The sequence below is a fragment of the Tamandua tetradactyla genome, chromosome X (assembly GCF_023851605.1).
Source record: "Tamandua tetradactyla isolate mTamTet1 chromosome X, mTamTet1.pri, whole genome shotgun sequence".
Taxonomy (NCBI): Eukaryota; Metazoa; Chordata; class Mammalia; order Pilosa; family Myrmecophagidae; genus Tamandua; species Tamandua tetradactyla.
In genome coordinates this window covers 155,411,132-155,423,447 of record NC_135353.1, presented here as the reverse complement: position 1 = coordinate 155,423,447, position 12,316 = coordinate 155,411,132, and the positions used below count along the sequence as shown (strand labels likewise).

The window sequence follows — 12,316 nt, the reverse complement described above, 5'->3', positions numbered from 1 at the left end:
GGACCACACAACTATTATTTCCCATGCTTTGGTCATTGCTGTGGATGTCACTTTTCTACATGTGTCCATTGACAGATGAATGGACAAAATGTGGCCTAGCCATCCAATGGAATATCGCCCCACTGTAAAAAGGGATGAAGTTTTGACACATGACAACATGGGTGACCTCTGAAGACATCATGTTGTGTGAAATAAGCCAAACACAAAAGGCCACATATTCTATGATTCCACTTATCTGGAACATCCAGAATAGGTAAATCCATAGAAAGAGAAAGCAGGTTGGTGGTTTCCAGGGGCTGGGGGGAGGAGGGAATGCGGACAGCTGCTTAAGGACTACAGGGTTTCTTTTTGGGAGTGATGAAAATGTTTTGGAGGTTAGATAGTGGTGATAGTTGCCCAACTTTGTGAATATACTTAACACCACTGTTACTGTACACCTTAATATGATTAAAATGGTAAAGTCTCTAGAATGTGCATTTCACCACAACTAAAAAAAAAAAATGCTTACAGCCAACACTGCCACATTCTTGTTCAGAATTAGGTAGGGCTTATCTTTTCAAAGACAAGAACATTTTTAAAAGACCCTAAAAAATGTTGGAGAAACATAGTTGCACTGGTGGTTAAAAAAAAAAAAAAAGCCCTAAATCCATGGGTGAAGTTGAAAAAAAAAATCTCTACTGTAATCTGCCTAGATGACAAAGATTCCATGTCTTATCAGACCAATGTATTTATTTATTGACATGTATGTTGATCATCCCCTTCCTTATTGTTTTAGATACTGCCTCCTCACGTTTAAAAAAGTTGTCTTTTTAAAATCATGTTAACACTTCTATTTACTCTCAAACTGTTATGTTACCTTGATTCAGTAAAGAACAACAAAAAATCTATAGCACTGTTCTACACAAACAGTGAATCCTAAGTTAAACCATGGACTATGGTTAATAATACAATTACAAAAATGTGCTTTTGTCAATTGTAACAAACATACCACACCAATACAAGGTGTTAAACAATAGGGCAGTAAACGGGAATAATGCATTTTATGCATAACTGTTTTGTAAACCCACAATTTCTCTAATAAAAATTTTTTTAAAAGGGAAAAAAATCTCTACTGCAAAAATCTATTTTGTTTTACTGCATTTAGATTTTCTGTAATGACACAGCTGAACAACTAATAGGCATTTTAAAAGTGCAACAATGTGAAGTTAAATGCACTGAACTACAGTTATAAATATTTGCAAAATACCCTCTATGTAAAAATGTAAGACTTCAGACCTTGTTGATGGGGAGGGAAGAAAACTACAGTTTTCTTTTAAAATATGACCTTGGGCAGTCCATGTGCCTCCAAGTGAATTTATTCCATTTTTCTCCATCAATTTCCAAATGGACGCACAGGACAAAAGCAAATTACCCTTATTACAGGTGAATGACAAAATTTTCGATGCCCCTTCCATCTTAACCCCTCAGAACCATCAGCAGTGGACGTGGGCTCTGGGATATCGAGATGGCAACGAAGAATGGCGTGCGTCTGTCCGACTTGCCTGCTGTCTCGCTCCGGGATTTCCTTGATGGCTATCCACACTTGATTGCTCAGGTCTCTCCCGGCGTACACGGTCCCGTAGGTGCCTTTCCCCAGCACAACGCGGTCACCGTTGGCATCCCGGTCATACTCGTACTAGGAGCGAAAACCAGCAGCACAGCAAAGCACACGAGATGTGGCAGAGAAGGCACGCCCCCCCCAAAAGCAAAAAAATGGGCCATGATTTTTAACATTTATAAATAACATTCTTTGTGCACAGGGCAACTCACACTTTCCTTCTTAGGTCACATACTTTTCATTAAATAGTTACTTAAAAGGGGCAGGATTCTCAGTTAATCATGTCTTCATAAAATGATTTTCTGGAATAGAATCCAAGAGATTTAAAAATATGGCTCAACTTTTTTTTTTTTAAGCTGGCTCACCTTCTAGAGATTTCCCCCCACCCCTCTTGAATACTGCAATTTAAAACGCTTCTAAGCATGTAAAGTACCCCAAAACGGGTGTCTTATGAACTTGTCAGCAAATGAACGTCTTTGTATTGCCCCCCACCCCCAGAAGAATCAAACTTAATAAAATTAAATTTCTTTCTTATGAAGACCATGGTAGGGGTTCCTCTCCCTTTTAGATGTCTAGATTTAGCATTAAACACATACTGCATAAATGTGACCTAGGATTAGCAGTCCTATTTTGTTTCACCAATCTCAGCATCAGAAGCTGTCATGCACAGTTTTTTTATTTTTGATGACAAAAACAAATGCAACTCAAGGCTGACCTATGCTTATTTAGAGCAAGGAGGTAGCAATGACTTTTCTTTTATATGCTCCACTAAATTGCAGTGTATACACAGCATAGCATGCGTGCATGTGTGTTTCTGTTCACATCTATTTCTAGGGATACTCATGACAATTAAGATTCTTTTTAACTAGAAATCAGCCTGCTCCATAAAGGGCTTTCATCTCACACTTTTTTTCTGTCACCCATGTCTTGTTACCTTCAAAGTACACTGCTTAATTCATTTCTACAACAAATTTTGATTCCAAGCTAAGAATTCTAGTACCTAACTCAATTATTGACGTGAATCTCTTTGATATTTTCTGAAAGAAACTTCAAGGAATTGATTTCAGGCTGGCTTGAAAGTATAGCAAAATCTCATTTAGGAGAGAGAGCAGAGAATGCTGCAGCACCACGTAGCAGAGAGTCCACCAGCCAGTAACCTTTGGAGATGAAGCCTCCCGAGGAGCTTCATGAAACCAGAAGCCAGGAGAGAAAGCTAGCAGATGACGCTGTGTTTGCCATGTGCCCTTCCAGCACAGAGAGAAGCCCTGACTGTGTTCGCCATGTGCTTTGTCACTTGAGAGAGAAACCCTGAACTTCATCAGCCTTCCTGAACCAAGGCTGGCAGTAAAGAAGATGAAGAAATTAGTGAGGAGGAGCCTGAAGAAGATGAAGATGATAACATTGACAACATCCTCGAAGAAGAGTTTCCAAAAGATGAGGAAGAGATGAGTGAGGAAGATGAGCAGGAAATTGATGCCACTGATCGCCTGAGAAGTGAGCTGGGAGAAAAATTTGAAGCAGATATGAATAATTTACAATCAATACAGCTGAGTGAAGGAGAGACATTTAAGCCTGTTGAAAGTTCAGAGACTTCATGTTATCCTATCATCCATCATCAGTATATTTATTTTTTATCTAGTAAGGAAACTAGAGAAAAATTTATGAAGAACCCAATCAAATATATCCGCCAGCCCAAACCTAAACCTACTCTTCCAATTAAGATTGCAATTGCAGGGCCTCCAAAATCTGGGAAAACTACAGGTAAGAGGATATTTGCCTTCGTCTTCCTCAAGAATAACAAGATCCCCTGAAAACTATTGTCATCTCCATGAAACCAACTATCAAAATGGACTCAAAAAGAGATAGAAAACCTAAACAGATGAGTAACCATTGAAGAAAACACATTAGGAAGTGTAACCCCACTCAAAACAGCCCAGGATGAAATGATTTTAGAGGAAAATGATATCAAACTTTCAAAGAATTAGAAACTCAAAGAAGAAATAACTATTGTGTTTTTGTAACTTTTTTAAATAGGGAAAAAAACAGAAGCTTCCCAATATTTTTAGTTTTCTTTCTGATTAAGGAACATAACCCAAACATTCAAAAAGGTATAAAGAGAATACAAGTTCATTTTGAAATTATCACAACTCTGATGTCTAAACCTAACAAAGATAGTACAAGATATTACAAAGTAATATCACTTATAAAAATAGTCAAATATCCTAAATAAAATATTAGAAAATTGACTATAGCCGTACATTAAATAATAATGTTATGTTGGAATAATTAATTATGTTAAATTTTTATTAATTTAATTTATTATATTAATAAAGTGTGAAAATCAAAAAAAAATCTCATTTAGTCGTAATCGTTGGAAACTTCAATTAGTGACAAACCTGAATGACTGCAGAATTTAAACATATCTACAATGCTGTATTCACAAGGGACTACAACTGCTCAGTCCTCAAGAGTTACTGAGGGTCCTATTTACTGATTGATGGTTTAAAAATTTTATTTTTAATATGCTAAATACAAGTACATCTAACCAAAGTCATTTTAGGCATAATGGCAGATGTCTGTTTCCAGTTGGCCAACTATTTCTCTTAGAGCCTATGAATACTATTGACTAGCTTAGCAACATTTTTTCATAGGTTGTACACAAAAGTTAATTTCAGGTTAATCCATGGCCACGTTTTCCTTACAAATTCTGACTGAGAGGATCACAGAGCCATGAGGCTTTTCTCCAGAAACACATTAAACTTATTCTCTGAAAGTCATGGGTGCTGATGGCTTGCCAGGTCATAAATGAGGACTTATAAATATACACATAAAGAATTTCACATGAAGAATATGACATTTTCTTTAAGCATCATAGACATAATAACCACCTTTTAATTTTTCCTTCCTATGTTTCTTAACCTGGGGATGAGGAAGTGGAAAGCGTTTCTAAGTTCTAGGTTTTCTACGACTCACCTGTAACGCGTCTCCATCAGTCTCTCCCTCAAACTCCACCGCCCCGCCCACCGCGTGGTTTATCATCTCTTTGACCAAAGAGCAAAACCTAGAACAGCAAGTGTGGCAAAGATGCTGCTAGTTATTACCACTCTTGTTCCTTACCTTTAACTTGGCTTTTTTACTTTAAACTATACTTACGTATAAGCCACACCCTTAGGAGGTCCTGGAGTAATCAATCCACTCCTGAACTGACACCTCCAATGACGGAGAGCTCTGTACCTCTCAAGACAACTTAACTTTTTTGAAGAACTCCATGAGAAGTGTTTTCCCTCATATTGAACTAAAGATTTCTTTCATGTGGGTTCCACCCCCAGACCGCTTAGAATTAATTCCTTTGTATGTAACAGCCCATTAAAAATGTAAATAATTTTCTTTTAATTTTTTAAAAAAATATAACAGACACAAGCATTCTTAACACGTGATCATTCCATTCTACATATATAATCAGTAATTCACAATACCATCACATAGTTGCATATTCATCATGATCATTTCTTAGAACATTTGCATCAATTCAGAAAAAGATATAAAAAAGGCGGGCCATGGTGGCTCAGCAGGCAAGAATGCTTGCCTGCCATGCCAGAGGACCCGGGTTCAATTCCCGGTGCCTGCCCATGTAAAATAAGAAAAAAAAAAAAAAGACAATAGAAAAAAGTTCATATATACTATACCACTTACCCCTCCCTGTCATTGATCACTAGCATTTCAATCTACTAAATTTATTTTAACATTTTTCCCCCATTATTAATTTTTATTCCATATGTTTTACTCGTCTGTCGATAAGGTAGATAAAAGGAGCATCAGACACAAGGTTTTCACAATCACACAGTCACACTGTGAAAGCTATATCATTGTACAATCATCTTCAAGAAACATGGCTACTGGAACACAGCTCTACATTTTCAGGCAGTTCCCTCCAGCCTCTCCACTACATCTTGCCTAATAAGGTGATATCTATTTGATGCATAAGAATAACCTCCAGGATAACCTCTCAACTCTGGAATCTCTCAGCCATCAACACTTTATTTTGTCTCATTTCGCTCTTCCCCCTTTTGGTGGAGAAGGTTTTCTCAGTCCCTTGATGCTGAGTCCCAGCTCATTCTAAGATCTGTGGTCCACATGGCCAGGAAGGTCCACACCCCTGGGAGTCATGTCCCACCTAGCCAGGGGGAGGGCGGTGAGTTTACTTGTTGTGTTGGCTGGAGAGAGGTCACATCTGAGCAATAAAAGAGGTTCTCTTGGGGGTAACTTTAGGCCTAATTTTAAGTAGGCTTGACTTATCCTTTCTGGGGTTAAGTTTCATATGAAACTCAGCCTATTGCTTTGGTTGTCCCCATTGCTTGTGAGAATATCAAGAATTCTCCACTTGGGGAAGTTGAATTTTCCCTCTTTCTCACCATTCTCTCAAGGGGACTTTGCAAATACTTTTTTACTCACTGTTCAAATCTCTCTGGGATTTATTGGGGCATCACTCTGGACAAACCTACAAAATCTCATGCCCTACTCAAGGTTCCATGTACTTACGGTGTTCAATTAAGCTGTCCACATAAGTTATATTAGGAACTACACTGGTCAAAATAAAAATTTTGCACCAAATATTTTTTGCTTCAGTCTCATGTATAAGTTAAAATTTTAAAATATGAATTACTATCTATTTTCAACACCCTGCAGTTATGACATTACTTTGTTCTTCCTCATGCAAAATGTAAATAATTTCATATGTTTCTGTAAGTCTTTCCTTCTTGTTCCTGTGAAGTTTTCCCCAGGCTTTGTTGTGAGTCACCCCACTAAAAGGTAATTCTTCAAATGTGTCCCTCAGTTACTCCCCAAGTCTGGCACTGAGATGACTCCTCCAATAGTGATCTAATCAGCACTAGGGATGGTGGGCCATCACCTTTTTTAAAAATATATTTTTTTATTGAGAAATCTTCACAGACATATAGTTCATCCACTGTCTACAATCAGTGGGTCACAATTTCATCACTTAGTTGTGTATTCATCACCATGATCATTTTAGAACATTTGCATCACTCCAGAAAAAGAAATAGAAAAAAATCTCATACATCCCATATCCCTTACCCCTCCCTCTCATTGACCACTAGTATTGCAATCTACTCAATCTCCATTTTTAAACCACTTATCCCCCTATTTACTTATTTATTTTTCCTTATCTGTCCATACCCTGGAAAAAAGGAGCATAGGACACAAGGTTTTCACAATCACACAGTCACATTCATTACACAATCATCTTCAAGAATCAGGACTACTGGAACACAGTTCAACAAACATCAGCTTTCAAGTAGAAGACATTCTATTTCTCACTGAGATATAAAGTCTTGATTAAGGAGAGGAGGTGAGGAGGAAATCCATATGGTGGCCACACCATTCTTCTGACACAGATTAAGTTTAATACCATGACCTCCAGGGGTGAAAGTCTCCCTGGATGAGGGAGATGATGCCCAGGAATGAGTCTGGCCCTGGCACTATGGGATCAACAATGCCATCCTGACAGAAAGTAGGAAAAGAAGTGTAAAAAATAAGGTATTGGTGACTGAGAGAGTTCAAATAGAGTCAAGAGGCTACTTTGAAGGTCACTCTATGCAAGCTTCAATTAGACATTGCTACCTACCATAACTTGCCAAAACCCAACCAAAATCATTCCTGCCAATTCTAAAGAACACCTAGGGCAGTACATAAGATTCTAGAAAGGTTCCCTGCACTAGAGTAACTTTCCAGAAATCTCCATCCTCCAGATGGGTCCCTGGACCAGATAAGTCCTGAAATGCAGAGTGGCCAGCCTCCCCAGAACATCAACTTGTTCTATCCCCCTATTCCTTATTATCGACAGCCCCTTCCAACATGAAAAAGGTAGAATGGGCATACCCGAAATACCCCTAAACAGTGGGAAAAAGATCAAAAGTGATGGTGGAATTATACAGAGAAGATAGGGTTTAACAAACGAGTACAACTGCTGAATTGTTATACTGATATTTCTTTTAGTCTCCAGGATCTTAGAGCAGCTAGAAGTAAAAACCCAAAATTGTGGAACTGTAACCTATACCAAACTCTGAAATCTGTTCCACAACTAATTGTTGAGATGTGCTTTGAAATTTATTGCTTTTTTTGTATATATGGTATTTTTCACAAAAAGTGGGAAAAAAAGATTTCTTCTAGCCACCAGTGTTTTGGAGCAGCTAGAAGGAAAAATCTGAAATAATGAAATGGTAACCCATAATAAACTCTGAAATCTGTTCTGTAATTGCTTGTTGAACTGTACCTTGAAAATCACTGCTTTTTCTTTTTTTTTTCTTTGTATGTCTGTTATATTTAACAATAAAAAACGTTTAAAAAATATCAACCAGTCCCCTAGAAATCTTTGTCACAAATGCTGCTGGGTTACATCAGCCACTTCCTAGACTTAGGTTATTGTTCATTTTCCATACAATTGATCTCGACTCACTAGGAAGTTTGTATTCAGTATTTTCTGTTAATTTGGCAGGGAATAATTTTGTACACTTTGGGATAATTTCTGTGAAACATTAAAACGTTCTAACTACCCCATACCACTTTTGCTTCTTCTAACCTTCAAAAGCCAGAAAACTCAATAGCCAGGTTTCTTAAGAATTGTGTGGCATTCACTGATCAGAATAACTAAAATTTAAAAGACTGACAATACAAAATATTAAGAATTTGGAGTAACTGGAACTCTCAGACATGAGTGATGGAAGTATAAATCTATATAATCACTTTGGAAAATTATTGGCAGTATCAATCAAAGCTGAATATAAACTTACCCTGTGATCCAGTAAAGAATTCCTAGGTATATATTCAACAGAAATAAATATCTATGTTCACTAAAAGAAATGTACCAGAATGTTCATAGCATCTTTATTCGTAGGAGCCTCAAACTGGAAGCAATCCAAATATTCCTCAACAGGAGAGCAGATAAATGTATATTCACAAAATGGAACGCTACACAGCAATACAAAGGATGAACAGAGACATGGCATAGCTGAATCACATGTATAGTATATTAAAGGAAAGAAGCGAGACACAAAAGAGTACAGACTTGTATGTCTGCATTTATTTCAAGTTCAAGAACAAGCAAAACTAACTGATAGTGACAGAAACCAAAATAGGTAGTTAACCTGTGGAAGGGGTTTATTAACTGGAAAAGGGGCATAGGCTCCTTCTGGGGTGCTTGGATCTTGGGCAGGGGGAACATCTTAATCTAATCATGACGAAACATCAAACAAATGAAAATGGAAGAACATGCAAAAGAAATATTCTGTATCCTTCAAAAGGGTTAAGTCAAGAAAGACTGAGGATGAATTGTTCCAGATGACAGGAGACTATACAGATATGGCAATTAAAAGCAACACGTGATCCTGGATTGGATCATGGATTAGAAAGATAGCTTTTTGTTTTGCTAGAAAGGACATCAAAGGAACAACAAATGAAATCTTAATACGTTTGATAGATTAGATAATAGTACTGTGTTGATCTTAACTTCCTGATTTAGATAACTGTACTGTGATTATTTATGTGAATGGCCTTGTTTTTAGGAAACAAACACTCAGTTACTGAGGAGTAATAGAACATATATCTACAGCTTACTCTCAGTTGCAAAAAAAAATAATCATCTAGATAAACAGCAAATGATAAAGCAAATGTAAAGCATTGACGCTGAAGAATTCTGGGTGAAACATATATGAAAATTCTTGTTACTACATTTTGAAATTTTCCTATAGGTCTGAATATGTTTCAATATAACATTTTTGAATTAAAAAATACTGTGCAAAGGATTTCAGTAAACATTTTGCCAAACAGCCAATAAGCACATGAAAAGATGCTCAGTACCATTAGCCATCATTAGGGAAATGGAAATCAAAACCACAATGAGATTCTACTTCAGATGCACTAGGATAGCTATAATCAAAAGGACAGAGAATAACAAGTGTTGGCAAGGGTGTAGATAAATTGGAACCCTTATGCAATGCTGGTGGATATATAAAATTGTGCAGCTAACTGAGGAAACAGTTTATCACTTAGTTCCTCAAAATGTTAAAAACAGTTAGCACATAGCCCCACAATTCCACTCCTAAGTATCTACCAATTGAAAACATACATCTACAGTAAAACTTCTGCTTGAATGATCATAGCAGCGTTATTCATAATAGTAAAAAACGGAAGCAACCCAAATGTACAATTTATGTATGGATAAATGAAATATGGTTTATCCATACAATGGAATAGTACTTGGCAATAAAAAAGAATGAAGCTCTGACACATGCTACAACATAGACGAACCTCGAAAACATGATCAGTGAAAGAAGCCAGACACCAAAGGCCACATATTGTATGATTCCATTTATGTGAAATGTCCGGACTAGGCAAATCCATACAGACAGAAAACCAATTACTGGTTTTCTAAGGCTGGAGGCAGTGCAGAATAGGGAGTGACTACTAGTGTGGGGATACAGGGCTTATGAGAGTAATGAAAATGCTCTAAAGTTAGATGACAGTGATAGTTGCACCACTCTGTGAACACACTAAAACCACTGAGTTATATAATTTAAATGGGTAGACTGTATGGTGCATTCGTTTGAAAGTGTTGTGTACCCCACCTTTAATCCTTATTCAATATTGTAGGGTAGAAACCTTTGATTAGATTGTTTCCATGGAGACTGACCCACTCAATTGTGGTTGTGGCCTTTTGCTTAGATTATTCCATGGAGATGTGGTATGCCCAGTTGTGGGTGTGGCCGTGGAGATGTAACTCGATCCACTTAAGGGGTGTGTTGATTAGTTTATTGGAGTCCTTTAAAAAGGGAAACAAACAAACAAAAAAAGGGGAAACATTTTGGAGAGAGCTCAGAGCCGACAGAGATACAGACATTTGGAGATGCCTGGGGTGCCGACAGAGTGAGCAGATGCCTAGACAAGGACGTTTGGAGATGCAGAGCCTAGTAGCTGACACCATATCCCTTCCCATGAGATACTGAGCAAGCCAGACCTCAGAGTTGTGTCCCAGAGGAGCTAAGTGAAGGCCCATAGATGCTTCGAGAGGAAAACACTTGCATCAGAAACTGGAAGCAACAGAACCGGGAACAGGGACCACCAGATGCCAGCCACGTGCCTTTCCATGTGACAAACATTGGCCTTTCTTGAGTCAAGGTATCTTTCTCTTGATGCCTTAGTTTGGGCAGTTTTATAGCCTTAGAACTGTAAACTTGCAACAAAAAATTCTCTTTTTAAAAGCCATTCCATTTCTGGTATATTGCATTCCAACAGCGCTTAGCAAACCAAAACATATGTTGTATGAATTGTATGACAATAAAGCTGCAAATATTTTTCCTTAAAGTTAAAAGCTCAAGAAAGGCAGCTTAGCAAATAAATATTTTTCACGAGATGGGCCCTTCAGAATGATTCACCGTAATTACATTGCAAATCTATTAATCAGCTATAACTCACCTACTACACTGGTCTTCAGTGGAAAAGTAAATTTGAAAGTCATCAGAATTATCGTGGACGTAAAGAAAACAACACCGTTCATCAAACTTGGATATGCTGTAAAATTTCAATAAATGAGAAAGCTTATCATACATAAGTTATGAGAACAATTTTAAATTTCTGAGAAAACCTAGCAACAGATTTTCTTCCATTTTACAAATTTTTGAAAGATTCATCAAGGTTTTTAACAGATGTTCCTAAGACTTGCCTTTTATTTCCCTATGAAATTTAAATAAGAGACATTTATCTTGCTTATGTTTGAGTCTGTTTTTTTTAAATGACTTTACCATGTATCAAGAAATTACTACGTATTTGAGTTTTTCTTTTTAAATGACTTTACCATGTATCAAGAAATTACTATGTATTCAGTTCTAAACAAAGCACATGGGTGACAGAAAAGACAATACAACATGGTCCCTACCCTCAAGGAATTAATAATGTCATGAAAGAGACGAGAAAGGTACTTATAAAGAAATTTCATTATGGTTTCAAGAGAATTTCTAGACTTGGAAAATATCAGGACACAGTACTTATGACCATGTAAGGGAAGTAGAAATAAACATGGCATTTCAGCTCAAAAAAGGATTTTAAATGTGATCTGGTCCATCCCCACTCGGGGTCTGGGCCTGAATCTCCAGCAACTCCAACAGGAAGTACTCAGCCTGCCTAAACGTGTCCAGGGGCAGATGACTACCACACTCCAACTACTGCTAAACTCCACTGCTGGAAAGTCCTTGCCCACAGGGAGCCAAAGTCTCCACATGGGCCTTCATTCTGCCAGGTGGGGTTATGGGGAATAAGGCTAGAGTCTGTTCTACAATTAGCCCTCCAAGCAAATCAAGTCACTTTATCTTGTCCACTTTGACTCATGCCTCTTGAGATCCACAGCTTCTGTGACCTATCTTTACACGCTATCTATTTATTAAAAGACATGAAAGCAGTAATACAGGGTAATTAAAAAAATAATTAAAGCCAGGTCACACATGAGCAAGTTTTCAATACCAGTCTGTAAAGGAAAGATCACGGTCATGTAACACTGGGAATGCTCAACACTTGCTCTTTACATCACATCAGTCTCAGAATCTGAGTCATCCTGGGACCTTTGCAAATCCCTATCAATAGTTGAAATAGCAGCCAGAGGTGCCTTTTCAGTTCTTCAGGGCTAATGAAGTTGAGGAGGTACAGACAGAA

At 37.5% G+C, this 12,316-nt stretch overlaps 1 protein-coding gene across 1 annotated transcript in view; it reads right to left on the bottom strand.

Annotated features, from left to right (window-relative positions):
* MAP3K15 (mitogen-activated protein kinase kinase kinase 15) overlaps positions 1-12,316 on the bottom strand; it is a 90,108-nt gene that overhangs the window by 29,106 nt on the left and 48,686 nt on the right. Inside the window, exons 8-10 of the mRNA XM_077147036.1 lie at positions 11,087-11,182; positions 4,571-4,658; positions 1,542-1,675 (exon numbers count right to left, since the gene is read on the bottom strand). Of these exons, the coding sequence (XP_077003151.1) occupies positions 1,542-1,675; positions 4,571-4,658; positions 11,087-11,182 (318 nt within the window). The remainder of the gene's footprint in view (positions 1-1,541; positions 1,676-4,570; positions 4,659-11,086; positions 11,183-12,316) is intronic.